The 20,861-nt window shown below is 44.5% G+C and overlaps 1 protein-coding gene across 1 annotated transcript in view; it reads right to left on the reverse strand.

The window, feature by feature from the left end:
• The window catches only part of JPH1 (junctophilin 1), an 89,142-nt gene that overhangs the window by 13,980 nt on the left and 54,301 nt on the right, over positions 1-20,861 (reverse strand). Inside the window, exon 3 of the mRNA XM_079796692.1 lies at positions 7,776-7,894. Coding sequence (XP_079652818.1) covers positions 7,776-7,894 — 119 coding nt within the window. The remainder of the gene's footprint in view (positions 1-7,775; positions 7,895-20,861) is intronic.

Here is a 20,861-nt window from a genome sequence, read left to right on the forward strand (position 1 = left end):
GCTTGAAAGCAGCAAGAAAACATGCTGACCAGTGGTGGTCCTCGCTCCAGCCCTGCCGGCAATGATCCCAGTGATGCCGTCATATGGGGCCTGGGCTCTGATCGAGGATATACAGTTAACATTTCCAGAATAAGATCAAATGCATTTGAAACAAGACATTTAATATAAGGCAGAGGACAGATGTTGTTCCTGGACTACCTTCTTGGAAGGCACACGTTGTGTCTGCTACTCGTCTGCTGTAGGAATGCATGTCAGCCTCGCCAGGCCAGCGTGAAGCTGATGAGATACAGCAGTTCATGAGAAAGACTTGTCAGAACAGTGCCAGGGAGGAAAAGGATGGCGAGTGCGAGTGCACAAGGCCTTTTCATCTGTTTTCACTGACAGGATCTATGAGTCTTAAGGGGTTTATCCCTGGAGGATTCCTGTTGGGAATCAGGTAACATGCTCACGGACATACCACACAATGTGAACCAAGATCATTCAGAACATACCATTCAGCACCACGGAAAGGTTCCTGGCTGCAGTGGGCAGGAAGGCACTGAACAGCTAGGGCAGATGGTAACAGCAGGGTACCCAGCTGGTTCTCACAGGTGAGCTTTGGGGGGCTGGCCATGGGCAGACGCAGCTCCATGAAGACTCCCCCAAAACAAATGTCTGCAAGGGCAGTGCTTGGGAGCAGAGGCTCTGTAGCGTCAGCAGAAGTCATGACATGGACATGAGGTCTCTTCTATGGAGACCACCTTTCAGCAAAGCAGAGCCATGTGGAACAATTCTAAAAAGATGACAGGGCTGGCGGGAGAACCACTTTTACCTGCAATCTGGGGAGAAAACCACTTTCCTATAGGACTTCAACCCCGTCTCTGACAAGACAGCCGTGTCTGAACACAGCCACAGCAGTCTTGTCTGCGGGACGTCCATTTCTGTCCCTTGCACATGGCTGGCACTCAATACACAGCTGTGAAACTGAATGAATAAGCGGTAAGAACAACCACAAAAACCATGAATTATTCATTACATATCAACTAGTAGATTATTCCATTCCCCATTTTCTATGAAACAGTTGGTTCAGATTTTGGCAAGTGAGTTGGGAGAAGTCGTCTATTCCAGAATGCTTCTCTTGTCTTAACCATAAAATTTACATATTAATGACAGGCATAGGAAATTACATAATGAATATGTGCTTTATCTCTAAAGATTTCTTTTAAATTTTTATTGAACTTATTGGGGTGCCATTGGTTAATAAAATTATATAGGTTTCAGGTGTGCAGTTCTAGAATGCAGCATTTGTATACTGTATTGTGCGTTCACCAAGTCAGGTCTCCATCCATCACTATTTATCCCCCCTTAACTCTCTTCTAATATCCCCCATCCCCTTTCCCTCTAGTAATCACCATACTATTGTCTGAGTTGTTTTCCCCCCCTTAATCTCTTCACCCTTTTCACCCAGTCCCTTCTTATCATTATGTCCTATCTATTTCATTGCTAATTTATTTTGTTCATTAGATTTCACATATAAGTGAAATCCTATGGTGCTTGTCTTTCTCTGACTGGCTTATTTCTCTTAGCATAATACTCTCCAGGTCCATCTATGCTGTTGAGACCCCACGCTTCTCCGAGGGAATCCCTTCCGAATCTCAGGGGCAGCCTGTGGGAGTGGGGTCAGCCCTTTTTGTGCCTCCATCCTTTTTACCAGTCTGTGTGGTTTCTTCTGTAAATCTTTGGTTGTAAGAATTCTCTTCAGCAAAAGGTAAGATTTCCTTCTTTTTTATGGCCAAGTAATATTCCATTGTGTAAATAAATGTACCACAGCTTTATTAATCCACTCATCTAAGGATGTTACTTGGGCTGCTTCCAAATCTTGGCTATTGTAAATAATGCTGTAATGAATACAGAAGTGCATATACTAGTGTTCTTTTGAATTAGTGTTTCGGGTTTCTGCGGATATATTTACAGAAGTGGAGTCACTGGGTCATAAGGCAGTTCTGTTTTGAATTTTTCGAGTTAGCTCCATACTGCTTTACACAATGGCTACATTCATTTCCTTTCCCACCAACAATGCATAAGGGTTCCCTTTTTTCCACATCCTCACCAATACTTGTTTTTTGTTGTTTTATTGATGATATAGCCATTCTGACAGGTGTGAGGTGATATCTCATTGTGGTTTTAACTGGTGATTAGTGATGTTAAATATCTTTTCATGTCTATTGGCCATTTGTATGTCCTTTTTGGAGGCTGGCTGGACTCTGGCAGTATTCAAATTGCATGAGGTAGGTTCTCAGTGAGTCGCCAGGTAGAGGTGAGTGGTGTTCACTAGGTTGATACAGTTTCAAACTCTGTGTCCTTGCTGGGTCTGAGGCCACTCAGCAAAGTCCCAGGGTATACCAAGTCTAGCTCCATCTGCCGGGTGCCTGCAGGCCTTTGTGGTGAGATGGGGGTCTTGGAGCCATCAGGGTGAGGCAACAGAGTTTATTACTCCAAAAGGGATCAAGACTTGGCCTTGTAAATGGAGGGCTCTGCACCAGTCGCGAGTGTGAGAGAAAAATGTCCCTAGTCCTATACCACACAACTCAGTCTGTCTCAGATTCTGCCAGGAGCCCGATCTCAGCAGGGCAAGGCTGCCAGGAGGATGGGGCTAGTGGATCTCCCCTGAGGAGGAGGTGCTGATCAAGCTTAGGGGAGCTGGGGGGAGTGGCCCTTGCCCCAGAGTCATGCAACTCAGTCTGTCCCTCATTCTGCCTGTACCTCAGTAGGGTGGAGCCCAGAGACTAGGGCCAGTAGATCTCCAGTTAGGAGGATGGCGCCAGTCAGGTTCATGGGAGAAATGGCCTCCACCGCAAAGTCACACCTCAGTTACTGACAGCACGTGAGTCTTCCTGGACTTCTATATCCTGGTGCAGGCAGCTGATGCTGTATGGAGGGGAGTGCTCCACCCAAGAAAGATGGCTTCTGCTGTGTGGGAGGGTGACTCAGCACAGGGATCCTGGAGGCTGTCCCTTCAGCTCTCTCCCCAGAGCCACACACCCCAGACTCTCCTCATTTGACTCTAGTCTGCTCTACCTTCCCTTTGCCAGAGCCCAGAGGGAGTGGCTGCAAATGAGATTTCGTGCATTGGCACTGTAGGAGGGCACCTGTGTCTCTAGCACATTCCCTGGTAGACAGACTCCCTGCTGATTTTCTCAGCCGGATGTTATGAGGGCGCCTCTTCCTCCTAACAGTTTGGGTTTGAGACCCCACGCTTCTCAGAGGGAATCCCTTCCAAATCTCAGGGGCTGCCTGTGGGAGTGGGGTCAGCCCTTTTCGTGCCTCCACCCTTTTTACCAGTCTCAGTGTGGCTTCTTCTGTAAATCTTTGGTTGTAAGACTTCTCTTCAGCCAGTCTTCAGATGGTTATTTAGGTTGCTTGCTCTATATTTTGGTTGTAACTACAGTTTGGTCCAGCGAGGAGGTGAGTGTAACATTCACCTCCTCTGCTGCCATCTCAGATCCCTCCTCTCTAAAGAGTTCTAATTCGTAACAGAAATGTGAACTTCAGCCCACAATAACCTATGCCAAAAACCTCAGTTTTTACTTAAAATGATAAATTTACTGGTGTGTGCAAATATATGCTACTATGCATGGTATGTGTGCTCCCCAAATCCATAGTTTGGAGGTGTAGTCACAGGGAGGTAAGTAGGATTAGATTATATCATGTGTGTGAAAACCTTATGATGGAATCAGTGAACTTGCAAAAAGAGGAAGACACAGCAGAGTTTTGTCACTCCCCTTGCATGCGCCCAGGAGAGGTGACCTCACGTTCTGGGAACAGCCCTCTTCTCTCAGACAACGCAGGGAGAAGGTAGGAGAAGGCTCCTCTGCACCTACCTCCCTTTCCTTTCCCCATCTCCACTGTCCTTGGGAAGAAATGGGGAGAATTCTCCCATCATCCCACTGCCTCCCATTCCTTTCTCTACCTGCCTCTTGTCCTTGAGAAGAATTCTCCCCAGCACCCACCTTTCTTTTCCTACCAAGCTCTCATCCTAGGGAAGAAGTGTCCCCCTCACTACCTACTTATCTTTCCCCACTTCTCGTCCTTGGGAAGAAGTGGGGAGGAGGCCACCTCCTTCCTCTCCCTACTACCTGCACTGGGCTTCCTCCTTCCTCTCCCTACTACCTGCACTGGGCTTGCTATCTCCAAAGAAGGGCTCCTTGTAAGACATCTGCCACATTCCAGGGCCGTGTTTCTTGGACTTTTTAAATTCATGCCCTGTCACTTTGATAAACATAAAAATTGTACACTCTACTTAGTATCACATAATATTATAAATGAAGTATTTTGACTAAAAGGAAATTGTAACAGCGGGACAAACAACCATATGTATATAGTTCCTTGATCTCACCATGTCCCACTCCCCCTTCGAGTGACCACCTGAGGCCTCTCATCTTACCTTTCCTGGCTTAGCTACCTGATTTCACTTGAAGCAGAGCGGCTCCTTGGGGCAGACTCACATTGCCACCAAAGCTCACAGACTGATGCAGGACAGCAGAAGTCCAGCTCATTATTTTAGAACCACCAATGCCAATGTCACATAGGCCAGGGGACTTGCCCTGATACCACCGGTGCATGCTCTCCTTGTGGTCGACCTCCACCAGAAGCTCAATCAACATGAGAAGGTTGCTAGTGAACACGAATCGGGACACGGAGCATGAGATGAGTCAAATTTCTGAAGGCCTGAGGCAGCCAATTCCTCAGTGGGGTCATCTTGCCAATAAAGCCACTCAGTGTTGGTGACAGCTCCTGCATCCTTCCCCATTATAGCAATGTCCTTCCAATGCAACCGCTAGACTCGAGCTTACGTTTTGGCCAAGGCTCCGCTCTCCTTTGGACAGTATTTACGTGGGTGCTGCCAACATTTCTCTCTGTGACTCTTTTTTCCCTGGACTCTTTGGGTGACCAATTCTGTCTTTAGATATTTTAATACACTCAATCAGGTGACAAGGACATCTCGCAACTCTGAAACCCAGGTGACCACTTCTGAGCCCTTTATATATATCTCTGTGTAGTATCCTGGGCTCATTTTATAATTCAATGCTCAGAAGGCAACCTTTTTCTAAATTCTTGGGGGATGATTCACTCTACCGTGCATGTATGCGGTCACCTACAAACATTCACAGCCGTTTGTATGCTTTATTTACTAGAATTTAACCCTTTACTCAAAGCCATCCCACAGGGCTTTTTTCCCCCCCTTAGTTTTAACTGAACTGCAGAATCATCCAGTTTTGAAGTAAAAGCATAAGGTTTAACAAAGAGGGTAAATACGGGAAAATATCGCCAGGTCCTGAGGTAGGCAACTTATTACGAAAGTGATCAGAACATCAGCCCTGACGGACATCCTTCCCCAGGGTTAACAACTTCTCCGCAGGACACATGTACTTCCAACAACGGAAACATTTATAGGTGAGATACCTAAATTGAACGAGGAGCCTGACTTAGAAAAAATACAGCCCGCGGGCCACATGCGGGTGTTCTTGCCGTTTTGTTTTTTTTTACTTCAAAATAAGATATGCGCAGTATGCATAGGAATTTGTTCATAGGTTTTTTTTAAAACTATAGTCTGGCCCTCCAACGGTCTGAGGGACAGTGAACTGGCCCCCTGTCTAAAAAGTTTGAGGACCCCTGCTTTAAGAGGTGCCTGACTTGCTCACCCTGTAACGCGGCGGGGGAAAGCATGAGTTACTGAGTTCAGCTCCCTGCAGAAGCTCCATCACACTCAGTACAGAAAAGACTTTCTAGACAGTTGCCGAAGGAAGTGCTGGCTGTGGGTAAAGGGGACGCAGCCTCCCCCACCCCTGGGCCTTGTCTCACACAGAGCTCTTGTTGTCATCCCCTGCTATGGGGATATATTCATTACTGACCAACAACTAGCTTCCCTGAAGCCGGTTTCACTCAGAAAGGGTGCAATTACATTTTCCCACAATATTCCCTGCCCCCTCCCCACCCCCAATGCTTTTACAACCATAAAAGGCTTTTAAAACCATTTAGTCTGGGAAACTGAGATGACCTTCGGTATCATTTACCTCTTGGTAACACACCTAATAGAAATCTATAGGGAACCCTCTCCCCAACAGAACGCAGAAACGGCCATCTGCAGACAATAGGGAGTTTGTTTGCTTTGAAAGCCGCTCAGTCAGTGCTGACTCCTGGGGCTGTGTGGTCTCCTCACAGTGTGAGCACCGCGGGGAGGAGCCAGCCGTTCCCAGCTCTCACCTTACAGCAGGCCAGTCGCTAATGTACTTAGGTACCGGGGAAGGGAGTTGATTTCACACCAGCCCACAGTTTCTTCCCACCTGAGGGCACCATAAAAATTGGAAAGTTTCCCTCTCTGGACAAAACATATATACATACATGTTAAATGATTTCAATCTCAGCCACATGTTAGAAATAACGCACGCGAAGGAGAACACACGATCCCCAAGGCCTCCCCTGAGCTGCTACAGAAGCCACTCTGTGACAAGTCCATCACTCAACCGACAGGACCGGGCCTCGCCCCGGCCTCTCTCATAAAACCAGTCTTCCGAACCTGGCCTTTACTGTCTTCATTCTTTGCAGCAAAAAACAACATCCTGTTACTTTCTCTTTCCTCCGTCCTTTATTACAGCCAAATTTTCTAGCTTTTGTATGGATTTTGCTCTTCTGTTCACTCTGACTTACCTTGTTCATTCAGTCACAGCGATGTCCCGGGGGTTCCAATATTCTCTCACCTTCATTGGAACCCAAAGTGTATGGAACACACATGCTGTGCAGGGTGCTCGTTATCCAGCTTGATTTATAGAAACCAATGTGGAAAAATTCTTTACCAAGAAAATACATTATTTTGATATTTAGGACATTTTGGTTCTTCTTCACTTAGAAATCTATTGAACCCTCAACCAATCCCGAGAAGGATGTTGTTGATAAGACAATGGAAAAACACATAAAAATGGCTATTGCCATTTTATTAACACCAGTATATTATAGAAAGGGATGGAGGCAGTCTAGTTGGAAACCACTAGGAAGTGACTTCAATATTTAAACCCACGGCAAACATTTGCTTATTGCTATTTTATAACACTCGAGAGACAGATAGTTAGGACTGACTGTTATTTTCTGAGGTTGTCACTTTCTCTGCGTCCGTCATGACATACATCGTCATCTCAACCTGTGCAGCGTCACCAGTCTTTAAGCGGGATGTTTCTATACCTCCTAACCACGGTCCTGGGAGCCTCAGTTCAGGTATGTTTCAAAAGGACTTGCACGCATGCATATTAGCATAACCAATGGACACAGACACTGGGGCGGTGGGGGCTTGCCGGAGTGGGAATGGCTGGGGAGGGGGGGTCAATTGGGGAAAAAGGGGACATATGTAAAACTTTAGACAATAAAACACACACACAACAGTTTGTATGTATGGGCTCCCCTCTTACTGCCAGTTTGGGGTTATTTGTTACATCTGCAATGGCCACTAAGTACGCACTTTGTTAGAATCAGATGCTTCTTTTGGATTCCTGTCTCCCGTACAGCTATCAGCTCAAAGGTTGTTGCTGGGAGTGGGGAGGCAGGCGGGGAGTCACACTGGCAAACACCCGAACCTCTAGCGCTAACCCTCAGGCCTCAGATGTTTCTAACTGTGCTCCCATTTCTTTTCTAGTATTTCTGGGGTTCATGAAGCACAGACCTTTCAGTTGAATGGGAAAGAGTGAAAAAAAGGAAATCAGAGGCGATGCTCTTACCTTTCCCACCGCAGGACCACGCGGTCTTACCTGGTTGGTAGAAGTCAGGCGACAGCTCCCTGGCCACTGCTCTGGCGATGTCGCACTCCTGGCGGGCGGCCAGCGCGGCCTGGTCCGCGGCGTCGGCTTTGGCTCTGGCGTGTGCAGTCCTGCAGGGAGCACAAGCGGCCAGCCATCAGGGTGGGACCTTGTGAGCTACACGTGGCCAAGCAAACTGGCTGCGGCCGAAAAGAAATGCTAATTGTGATCCGGCCTTGCACCAGCAAGGCTTAGAGTCGTTTCAACAGAGACAACATGCACTAAACTACCAGTAACATGCCTCAGTCCTTCTTCCAAGGGACACGAAGGATGAGCACGTTCTGCACAGCTCGATGCAAAACTCACTGAATGGAATATCCGGTTCACTTTGGTTGCCATTCCTCTCCCCAACCATGGAGAGTAGAATTAGAACATGCATCAACATGGTGTTTTCTGGATTTAATTCCTATGGTAGGACTTGATTAAGGGTCTGCCCAGTGCTGTGGGTAAAGTAGCTCCCTGGGGGAGAAATAAAGTAAAACTCTGATTTGTAGCACTGACTAATTTCACTGGTGTAAACACTCCCACCACAGCCAATTTCAGGCTACCAGCGTGGTGCCGCTGACTGAGGTTGGGAAGCGATGCACACAGTTGGCTCTCACCAGCCTGCTCTAAGAATGTGCTCAGGGGAGGTCCCAAGGAGTAGCTGCTCTGTAAGCATGCTCCTTGGGTAAAACAAAAAAGACGGCAGAGCGGAGAGGAGGAAATGGACTTCTTTCAGTCTTCTGCCCTCTCCCAGGCTCATCCTCCCTCACTGAGACTTCTTATGCTTCTAGACTCTAGAGCAAGCATGTCAAACTCCCGGCTGGCGGGCCGTAAACCTTGTTTATTTAACATGCTTGCTCTAGGGCTAGGGAGAAGGCAGTAGGGAGAACAATGGAACTTCTTATGGCAACAACAGGTATTTGTTATTGATTGATTTGCTTCCTGCCTGCCTGAGAAGAGGGGATCTGGAGGGTGTGACTGAGAACTTTGGGTCATCCACTTCCAAAGGAGAAGACCTTGTCCAGTTAGTCCTTGGATGATGATCACAAGCACCTATTCCTTATAACTTTGTAAACCTTCTATCTATTCTATTTCATGAGCACCAGCAGGACTATAGATAACTACTACTGAGAACTTAAGTCTAAAAGGTGCTTGGACTTATTTCAGAGAGAGGCGTTGGGAAATGGCACTGTGTCCCGGCTGGTCTTAGGAGAGAGAACACAGATGGCCGCCGGCGGAGGCTGGCAGACAGAGTTCCAGGGAGAGGCAGGAGGCTGAGGTCGGACCTGCGACCATGGGGCTAACTGGTAGGAGGTCCCATTCTCCAGTTACTTTTTTCAACTATGTCCTCTCCCCCTGTGCTCTCACAGGGTGTTTCCCTCCTACGTACGCCCTAGCCTGGAGGCCTGATGTACTAGCCGTAGGCTTCCTTCCTGCAGGCTGGGGTTTTAAATCTGGTCCTTGGCTATATGCCCAATGCACAGAACACTGCCCGGCACACAGTATTTATTGAGGGCTCACTTTATAAATAAAGGAATGAATGAGGCTTCCTTAGAAATAGCTGAGTAGTTACTTACACATGAGTGGATGGACAAAACTACAGACAGTCAAAAGATCAGTGGTTGCCAAGGGTCCAGGGTGAAAGTGGGTGAGGGATGAACAGGTGGATCATGGGATTTTTAGGGCAGTGAGACTAGTCTGGGGGACACATGACATTATGCATTTGTCAAAGCTCACCGAACTGTACAAAGAGTGAACCCTCCTGCCAACCATGGACTCTAGTTCATGCTAATGTATCAATATTGGTTCATCAATTGTACCAAATGTACCCGCTAACACAAGATGTTAAATAATAACGGGGGAAACGGTGTGGGTGTGGGGAGAGGAGGCACATGGGAACTCTCTGTACTGTCTACTTACTTTTTCTGTAAACTTAATACTGCTCTAAAAATAAAACCTTTTAATTAAAATGAAGTGGATCAATGTCCAGTCATCAGAATTGTTATTTCTGAATCCCGGAGGATATTTTAGATGGTCTCTAACGGGTATCATGAAATGGAGACAAAACCACGAGGGTGAGAACACATTCCTAAACACTGGCCTCGTCACCCCACAGGCAGCCATCACTGAGGACAGGTGACACGTCAGTCCCACGTACAGTGCCTGAGCATCTACGGGGCCTCCGTTATATTCTTTCAACTTTCCAGAATTTCCTTTTTCCCAGGACTAGTTTTCATGTTCTCTCATGTTCTTAGCTAGAGCCTACGTGTCATCATACATGAAACCAAAAGAGTTCAGTTATGCTGCGTTGTAATAAAACCTACTACCCTTTCAATGACAAATTCACAAAACTCAAGTAACCAACAGCTCACTGTGATACCATCACAACCCACCACCACAGCGTCAAATAAAATGGAGGTATTAGTTCTGCCGCTTTTCACAATATGCGAAACCGGAGCACAGACAAATACAGCTTAACCTTTCTGCAAATATATTTTGAAGCAGAACATCAGTGAAGCCTTAACCCTGTCCTGTCTCACTTGCTCCTTCCTGTACCACCACACAGGGAGGGGGACCTTTCCATCCAGAGCCTGTGCCTGTGTCAATTCTCCCGCCCGGCTGCTGAGATGAGTCCAAACCACGTTCGACCCTGAAACCCGAGGTCTGCTGGGGAGCTTTCGGTAGCCCTGGATCCGATCACAAAAAGCAGACGAGGACAAGAACCCACTCTGACTTTGCTGTCGCCACCAGCTTTGTGTGGCCAGAGCTGATATATCTAGATTTTGCCTGGGGGGAAATCCGGGCCTGTCCCTGCCTCATGTTAGTGAGTTCCTGTGTTCACGCCCCAGGTTCAGTTCCAGAGCAACACACGGTCCCTTTACTCAGCCAGCTGGTAAGACCTGCCATTGTTCATGGGTTGGGGGATGGGGGTTCAGCCTGGTCCATCTGGGGAGATGAGCTCAAACAACTCACAGGGAATGCCCTGCTGCTGTCGCTGGTCACGTAGGAAACACGCATGCATAAAAGCAGCACGCATGCCCAAGAACCTCTCATTCAATCAAACGACTGCTGACCCCCATCAAGCTTCAGACCCTCACCAGTCTCCAAACACTGACATCACATACACTTTCTCCCATAAAACACAGTCAACAGTAAGGGAAAAGCAACTTCTCTCAGGCATTTGTCATTGGCTTTCTTTTAGGGTCGTGCTTTTAGAAATAAACCATAGTTTTAACTGGTAGAGAGTTACTATGTAGGAATGTAGAGATACAGACACGTGGGCAGCTGGTTAGACTCACACGGGAGCTAAGTGACTTCCCTCCTAGACAGGAGTCCTGCAAAGGTCACGTGTGAAGGGCCAAAAACAGTCCATGTGGAATTTCTGAACTTTAGGCACCACCTGAACTTAAGAACTTAATTACAGCTTATTTTTCCAATCAGTAAGTTTATGAGAATCTGAGCTTTCCCCCCCTTTAATGACTGAAACAGTGTTTCATGTCACCTTATTCAGAACAACATAGCCCGGCTTTCCCAATATTTCTTAAACATAATAATACTTTTACTAAAAAAAGCATATAAACAATACACTGAACATAACCAATTAAAGTAACACATGGGTCCCTTACATGGCTGTCCCAACTTCTAACTTTCCCTCTTTTATACATCTGTTCACTGACATAGCTGATAATGATTTTAATCTAGAAAGGACTATGATTCTACTAAAACTCCATTCTCAGTAAATCTGGGGTGGGAAGACAGCTTCATAAGGGTCAATCTTTACATGTTCTTGAATGTTACTTTTCTCCCTGAGTTGCTTTTTATTTTTATTTTTAAAAGGATGTAGAATAGTAACTTTAAGACAAAAATCTTAGATCCTGGCTATAAACTTGTTCCATCAAAAAAACAAAACCAAAAAACCCCCCAAAAAACAAAACAACAACAACAACAAAAAACTTGTTCCATCATCAGAAAACATTTGTCTTTCTTGCCAGATCAGGAGTTCATGTCTTACTTCCCTAAAAAGTAAGCAACATCAAGTTATTTAGATATAAAATGTAAACTAAGGGGCTAGCTATCCCCATGGGAGTTTGATGTTTGATCTTTTAAAGGCCCAGATTCACAGAGGTATGATGACACAGGCTTTGGAAGCACTAATATGCAGAGACGAGGTTAAGGCCAGTCTAGACCACAGATAATCCTTGTCCATAAGATCAAAAGTTAAACCATGTTACTTTTATCACAGAAATGTCTTTGTAGAATCATAATTTATACCACACCCTTCGTTTTTTATCAAGCGGAGACAGGAGGAACCAAGATGTGTATGAAGAATGTTTACATACCTGTTGTAAAATGCAGTTCACTGTATGTATCCTTGCCATGTTTATAAAGATCTGGGTGAGATATTCCTCATAAAGTTCAGTGCCAGGAAGAATGTGGTCTCTGCTGATAAACCGGTGTGCTTCCTCGTATCATACATAAGAACTACATAACCTTTATTTCTCTTTTTGTTAAGGCAGCCGGGAAATTTGGAGCAAATCTACCCTCAATCTGTGTATATGGTTATCTTCCCTAACTACATGGCTGCAACATTCCCCAGTGTCAGGAATGTATGTGTGACTCATCATAATGCCCTTGCTAATCCTTTTTGGAAACTGGCAGGATATTGGGAAAAAAATTACTGGCTCAATAAAGCTCTCTGTTTTCTGAACTCTAGCCCCTCACACTGTGTTAATGCTCAGGAACACATGTACTAACTTGGGAAAAGCTGAACATATTAGTCAACTTCCTGTGTAGGATTTTTTTTCTATATTCAGAACATTTTCAAGCTTGGAAAATAAGTCCTCATTCTTAAATACTTTATAGACTTTATTCCCTAAAATTTGATCAAGCTTAATAAGCTTAAAGGCTATATTCTCTGGATAGGCCAGGTCAAAAGCACATTCCTAATCCTCAGTTGAAATATGCCAAATAATTGGCTCTCTTTTACTTTATTCTGAGTTTTGTAGAATTTATCTAAAATGTACTTTCGCATGTAATTTGTGCACTGAGAAAAATCGGATGTAAAAAAAATTAAGAAATGTTATGTTCTTGAAATAATTTTTAGAGAAAAGCCCTTTAATGCGGTCATTTTGAAGTTCAAAGACATTATGACTAAATAATATTAAAACTTCACTTTGAAATAGAGTTACCTGCAACCTACTGAGTGGGAGAAAATATGTGCTGGCCATATATCTGACAATGAATTAGCATCCAGAATATATAAAAAACTACTACAACTCAATACCAACAAAGGACCCAATTAAAAATTGGCAAAGGACTTGAATAGGTATTTCTACAAAGATGACATACAAACGGCCTATAAACATGTGAAAAAACCTCAAGATCATGTATATGAAGGGAAATGCAAATCAAAATCACAATGAGATACTACCTCACATCCATTAGGATGGTTACTAGAAAAAACCCTCCAGAAAATAACAATTGTTGGTGGGGATGTGGAGAAATTAAAAACCTGGTGCACTATTGGTGGGAATGTAACATGTTGCAGCTGTTGTAGAAAACAGTATGGTGGAGGGTAGGGCTGGGAACATAGGGTTTTAGAGGAGGAGGCAATCTGGAGACCCCTGCCCACTGGTTCTCTGTTTTCATTGTCAAAGACTTATTTTAATAAGTATCTCCCCAGTGGACTTCTGTTTTTAAGAGATGCTTGCCAATTAAATTGTACAAATTAAGAATTAAAAAAAAAAAAGGAAACAGTATGGTGGTTTCCCAAAAATTAAAAATAGAATTACCATATGATCTGCCAATTCTATTCCTAGGCATCTACCACAAAGAAGGAAAAGCAGAGTCTCAAAGAGATATCTGCACATCCATGTTCAGGAAGCATTCTTCACAGTCGTCAAAAGGGGGAAACAACCCGTATCCATCAATCAATGAATGAATAAACAAAATGTGGTGTATATGGTCATATACTGCACAATGATGTTTTGGTTAATGGTGGACTGCATATAAGATGATCCCACAAGATTATAATGGAGCTAAAAATTTCCTATGGCCCAGTGACCTCAGCTGTTGTAACACTGTAGTGAAATGCACTACTCACATGTTTGTGGTGATGCTAGTGTAAACAAACTTACTGTGCGGCCTGTGGTATAAAAGCATAGCACATACAATTACAGTAGTGCGCTAGACCATATAGATTTGAGTAAGTGCACTCTACGATGTGCGAATGACCACGGAATCACCTTATGAAACATTTCTCAGAAAGCATGCCAATGTTAAAAATGGCCCAGGACTGTACATCCATGTAATATTATTCAACCTCAAAAAGGAAGGAAATTCTGACAACTGTTTCAACATGGACGAACCTGGAGGACATTATGCTTAGTGAAATAAACCAGTCACAAAACAATGATTCCATTCATATGACGCACTTAGAATAGTCAAATTCATAGAGTCAGAAAGCAGAAGGGTGGTTGCAGAGAATAGGGAGAAAGAATGAGGTGTTATTATTTAATGAGTGTAGCGTTTTAGTTGTGCAAAATGGAAAAGTTCTGGAGATTGGTTGCACAACACTGTGAATACACTTAACACTATGAACTATAACACTGAAGGATGGTTAAGATTTTAGGCTATGTATACTTTTTAAAACAAAGAAAACATGGTTACTGATGTTCAAGTAATTTCCAGAGCATCCTGTGTGTCCAGAGGGTGTGAGGAGAAAGAGCAAAGGTTGGGTTCTCAGATGAGAAGTTGCACGAATCTCAGCCAGGGCATGCAGTGTGTCCTGCGGGGGAAGAGCCATAGAAAAGGAATAACCAAAGGGTTATGAGGGAAGAACTATCACCCCTTTGAAACACCAGGGCAGCCTCCACGCCTGCACTGTCAGCTCTTAAAGCCCGGCACAGAGGCTGTAACAAGTACTCACTGAATGGAGAAATGGGGAAGAAGGATAGAAACATCAAGGAAAACCCCAAGATTTCTAACTTGGTATCCAGATGAATGGCTTTGCTACAGATAGAAATCGTGCAGGTGCGCATGGGAGACAGTCTGAAGGTGATGACAAGATCAGTTTTAGACGAGTAGGATCTTACATGACACAGGCATCCAGAGGGCTGCCATACAGAGTAAAGGTCAAGGTTAGAAACAGGGAGGTGGGCATTATGATCACAGAGGATGAGTGCACGACAGGTGGATGAACCTATCAAGTCAATGAGTCAAAAACCCAAAGGACATCCTGGCCGGTGTGGGTCAGTGGTTAGAGCATTGGCCCACACACCAAAGAATTTCGGGTTCGATTCCTGATCAAGGGCATGTACCGGGGTTGCAGGTTCCATCCATAGCCCCGGCCACGTGTGCGGGAGGCAACTAATTTATGTATCTCTCTCACATCGATGTTTTTCTCTCTCTCTCCTTCCCTCCCTTCCACTCTCTCTAAAAAAAAAAAAAAATCAAAGGAAAAAGTATCCTTGGGTGACAGTTAACAGCAACAAAAAACAAAGGACTAAAGACAGAGACAAAAGTGCCCATGGGACTTGGTGAAGGACATAGTGAACTGAGAGGCAGCAGGGAACAGGTGGGAGGTGGACTTCCAATAGAACCATTCAAAGTTCTTGTTCTTGGATAAATCTCTGCTCCTGTTAGGACGTAAGTGGGCCAGATCGGAATTTGTCCCTTTCCTGGGGCAATACCACTGTGACATGTGCCCGTAGAGTCTGAGGAAGGGGTGGCTTGTCAATCCTGCCGTGTGCTGGAAAGAGCTGAGGGCTCAGAGCATTTGCTAAGAAGCTTTGAGAGGGCAGTGCTGACCCAAAGGCCACTGCAGGAGCCAGACGGAAGGGGGTCGGTGAGGAAAGGGGCGGAGGAAGGAGAGGAAGCAGGTGTCGGCCACATACTGGACACTTTTGACCCAGAAAGGAAGGAGGAAATTTGGACAGTAACCAGAAGGATGAAGTGGGCCAAGGGAAAGGGTGTTTTATTCGCAGCTGAAGACAACAAGAGCTGGTCAGGTTGGAAGCTGGGCAGAAAGATGCCCAGAGAAGAGAATCAAATGAAGAAGCTTTGAGAAGGTGACAATGGTCGGAGTGGGGTCCAAGATGAAGCAAAAGAAAGGAAATGGGAAAAAGGTAAGAACAGCTAGGTTGATCCAACGTTTTAAGGTTATTCGAAGGATCCTAAGCTTGAAAGAGACACAGAGAACTGTGGGCTTTAGAAGCAGACAGACGTGGGTCAATCCCCAGGTTATCACATACAGGCCATGTAACTTTAGCCTCAAGGTCCTTCCCTGTCAAATGGGGATGCTACTATCTAAGGAACTGCTCTGCATCAGAACTGATTTATACGAAGTACTTAGCACTAACTGAGGGTATTTCGTTAATAAATGGCCATGGTTAGTCTTCCGCCGAAATGTAGGGCTTGGAGGAAGAACCCAGGGGCTTAAAGAGGTGCTATGGGATGGCAGGAAGGAGCATTAGAATTGCTGGATGGGACCAGGAGGACCTGACTTGAGGTCTATATGATTCTGCCTCATTCTCCATCAGGCTCTCACTCTGGGAGAAACAGGAGAGGGAGAAGGTGGCTTTGACCCAGGGTAGAGACTCGAGCGAGGAGGATGTCCCCGCTGCAGGGCTTTGGGTAGGAAGTAAGGGCATATGGCAACTGTGGACCCTGGGCTGGAGGAAGTAGAAAGGATTAGGTTAGGATCAAGTGAAAAATGGGGAGGCAATCTGATCATTGTGAAGTCTATACATGTAGGCTATTACTATAGTTTTAGGTGCTTTTCATTTTTTTAACTATTATTTTTAATATATTTTATTGATTTTACAGAGAGGAAGGGAGAGGGATAGAGAGTTAGATACACTGATGAGAGAGAAACATCGATCAGCTGCCTTCCTGCACGCTCCTACTGGGGATGTGCCCACAACCAAAGTACTTGCCCTTGACCGGAATCGAACTTGGGACCCTTCAGTCCGCAGGCCGACGCTCTATCCACGAAGCCAAACCGGTTAGGGCAGGTGCTTTATAACGAACTGAAATGAGGCTTTGTCTTTCCCTTGGCAAATTCTATAGAAACTGCCTGATTCTGACTAAATTCAAATTCTATAGGAACTGCCTTATTCTTACTACTAAAAGGAATTACTTCAGTTCAAATGATCAGCTAGCAGGCTTTTGAGAACCAAAGGGGGGCCAAATCATTTCAAAATGGATGCATATTGTATAAAATGAAGCCAGAGAGAACCAGGACTACATTTCCTACTGGAACAGACACATCTGGTTGTGCCCGATAAGGACGCTGCAACCCTGGGAACCTAAGACCTGGGTAACGAGAACGGTCATGTCAAGGCGGCTTTTATTTGCCCACCACTGTTGTTGTGCATCTTGTGCTTTACCAATGGTCCGTTATGGGCACAAATTAAAGTATGACTAAGGATCAGAGCAATTCCAGACGAACGACCCAACCCATCGTGGCAGCTAGCAGTGCTCAGGGAAGGCGGGCCTATTCTCCACTCACTGCTGCAAGTGCCCAGTAAATGCATGCCCTGTGGGGCTCCAATTCCCCACTGTATACATCCTTCTACAGGAAAAAAAATGAAGCAACCATCACTCACTCCTCAAAAATGACAGATTCTTTAGAACTCCTCCTTCAACTCACAGTTGAGACACATTCTCTTAGGTAATAAAATACCCATTTTTCTTTTTTTTTTGTTAATCATCACCCGAGGATATTTTTTCCATTGATTTTTTTTTTTAAGAGAAAGTGGAAGGGAGAAGGAGAGACAGAGAGAAATATCAACGTGAAAGAGACATACCGATTGGTTGCCTCCTGCATGCAGGGCTGAGAAACCTGCAACCAAGGTATGTGCCCTTGACCTGAATCAAACCCGGGACCCTTCAGTCTGCAGGCTGATGCTCTATCCACCGAGCCAAACCGGCTAAGGCCAAAATACCCATTTTCTATCCTACAGTATCTACAATGATTTTCTAAATTCTGTAACTATGTATGGCGACAGAGGTTAATTAGACTTGTGGTGATGTTTCACAAAAGACACAAAGATAGAATCATTACGTTGTGTACCCGGAACGAATATAATGTATGTCAATTATACCTCAGTACAATAAATTATAAAGCATTAAGAATAAAATTAACATCACAAATTAGTATCATAAAAAATGGCTCTCTAAAAAATACGAATCTACCAGTTTCCCCCTTCCCTGTGTCCTGTCTTGAATGCCTAAATGGTAACAATAAAAGAATCTATTCTTCTATCGGGCATTGGATGCTATCTGAACAAGAACTCGCTTGGGACTAGCTATGCAAAGCCATCCTGCATCTTTAGTTCCATCTCATTCAATGTACAGGTTTTGAAGTTGTTGAGCTTATGAGAAGACTGCTTTGTGAGGAATGTCAGGACAGTAGGTTATAGTTATTCTCGGCAAACTAGTTTTATTTATTCCGTGTTTCCTTGTAGAAATAGTAATTCAGTTATAACCTACATGAATTTCATGCCTGGTCTGTAACAAGAAATCACTCGGTAGTTCATCAAGAAGTCCTCGACTAACTTCACTTTAAATCATCAGTCTTTTGCAGCAACAGATATTGGGGACAACAATCTAATGAGCCCAAAGGATTGGCTCTGATTCATGGTAACCTTCTGATTTTGAGGAAGTGGCTCTTGAATGTTCTGCTTTACCAGACAGGCTGGAAACCACAATTAGGACTGGAAGGGCCTCTGAGAGCCCCATGGTCAATTATTTTTCTTTCTGTAGGGTTTTGAGACTCAGAGAGGCTAAGGAACAGATGCAAAGTCACACAGCAATTCAGTGGGATGAATGGGCAGAACCCGAGTCTCCTAACCTTTTGAGCAAAGCTGGGTGACCTCTTTGAAAAGAGATTTCTGTACTACTTCTTGATTTTGCTGCCATTTAATGGTTTCATCTATATTTTTGTTCTGTTATAAAAACATATTCATAGCCCTAGTCCTATCTTCTTATATTCATATTTTCTCTGAATCTGCAGCCCTCTTTCTCTAATTCTTTAGTTTTAATAAATTTATGATTCCCATTGAAAATTAAAATTTTGAGCTTTCTTCTCATATATGTATATTTTAAAACCAGTTTTGGCTGACTTTCAAATGAAATAACACAGCTTAGAAAACATCTCACTGGAAACTGTAAGAAAGATTTGGTTTTCGTCAAGGCTATTCTGCTGGAACATTTTTAGGTGGTGTTAAAAATACTGCAGATTTATCCAACTCATAGTTGCCTTCCCCAAATCACAAATTAGTAATTAACACCTCCAAACTTAAGAGGAAATATCAGATCATTCAGTTTTTCCTGAATTCTTAAAAAGTTTTCTTCTTTTTCCTCATGAGAATCTCAAAAAAATCTCCGTTGTGATTGTACCTGTTTTTAGCATTTGCTGTGTTAAACCGAGAAGATTTTCACCCCAATACTCAACAGATAAAATAATAGCTTGCCCAAGGGCACTGAGAAAAATGCAGGCAGAAACAAATATATAAATTAGGGTGACTGGTTTTCTGTTTAGTGCCTTTAAATAAAAATAACACAATTACTTAGGGGAAGACAGAGGTGGTTTTGAAGATGATTATGTGTACCGGGAGGTAAGAATGTATACATACTTCCCCTTCATTAAAGACCATGGTAGAAATGCAAGGCAGGATTCAAATAAAATAAAAGAATCATGTTAAATTCTGGCTCAAATTATAGGAATATTTTCTTCTAGTCCTGGAAGGTCGCCAGTGGTCTGCTTCAATACTGCATCCTTATGGTGCCTATAATACTTGGATTTCTTGACCAGGAGCCTGCTGTCTGCCTGGGTATCTACTCTAGACACATTTTGGTGAACTTTTAACCTTTGTTTTTTTCTTCAGGGTGGAATTTATTGACTCTGGGGCCTGGGATGCGTGCCTGTCAGTAGGATGGACAGACGCCGGCTGCAGTCACTGGGGAATGCAGGGTCTGCCATTTCTTAGTGACAGATGCATTAACGGGAATGGAACTAGTCCTCAGCAATCTGAGGTCCACACCGAATCCTAAGAATCTCCAGAAGAATGCCAGGCAGAGAGGGAATGCTGCACCTCCCACCCCCAAACAAGGGGGATGTGATTGACACTAAGGTCAGAATTTTCCTTGAGGCCCAAGGATTCAAAATCTACTTCCTGCTACCTTGTCACTGGGGGAATGTCAGGCTGATCTCAGGAGGGGCAGGAGAGTTACCTGCCAAACCAAAGCCTGCCTCCCCCCAGCTGGGAGTTGTCTAGGGTGGGTCTCCGGTCTGGCAGCTTCGCCGTTTCTCACAGCTGCCCCAGAGGCCTCTAGGTCTACCTCGGAGCATTGAGCTACTTTCCAGGTTATGTTTCCTGACTGACTGTGCCATGTTTTAGCCAGCGATACAAGGGCTGGAAACAACTCCTTCCTTTTCTTTTTTCAAATACATTTTTATTGATTTCTGAGAGGAAGGGAGACGGAGAGAGAGAGATAGAAACATCAATGATGAGAGAGAACCACTGATCAGCTGCCTCCTGCACAACCCACATGGGGGACTAAGCCCGCAACCCGGACATGTGTCTTGACTGGGAATCGAACTGTGACCTCCTAGTTCAGAGGTCGACGCTCAACCACTGAGCCATGCCAGCTGGGCTCTTCCTTCCTTTTCAATATAATCACAGCACCTACCAAAATGACAACAGATTTGGGGTGCCCTCACCCATGGCTGTCCTGTGCTATCTGAAGTGGGAACATGAAAATGCCTTGCACTTAAGGCAGAGAACCCTGGAGCCTTGAGAGGCTCTGTGGGGCGCTAGTCGAAACTGTCAAGTATATTTGTATACAATTTTTGACCCAAGTAATGCTTCAATGGACATGACAAAGTATGGTACTTCACATTCTTCCCTTTGTTCTGGCATGAATGAAATGGGGGACAGAAAACCCTTTTATAGCTTCACGTGGGATTGCTTTGGGTTGACTAGTTAGCCTGAAACGTGAGGGACATTAAGGAAAGGAGAGGCCTATGAGAGTCAATCATAATGTTCA

This window comes from Cnephaeus nilssonii (assembly GCF_951640355.1).
Source record: "Cnephaeus nilssonii genome assembly, chromosome: 18".
Taxonomy (NCBI): Eukaryota; Metazoa; Chordata; class Mammalia; order Chiroptera; family Vespertilionidae; genus Cnephaeus; species Cnephaeus nilssonii.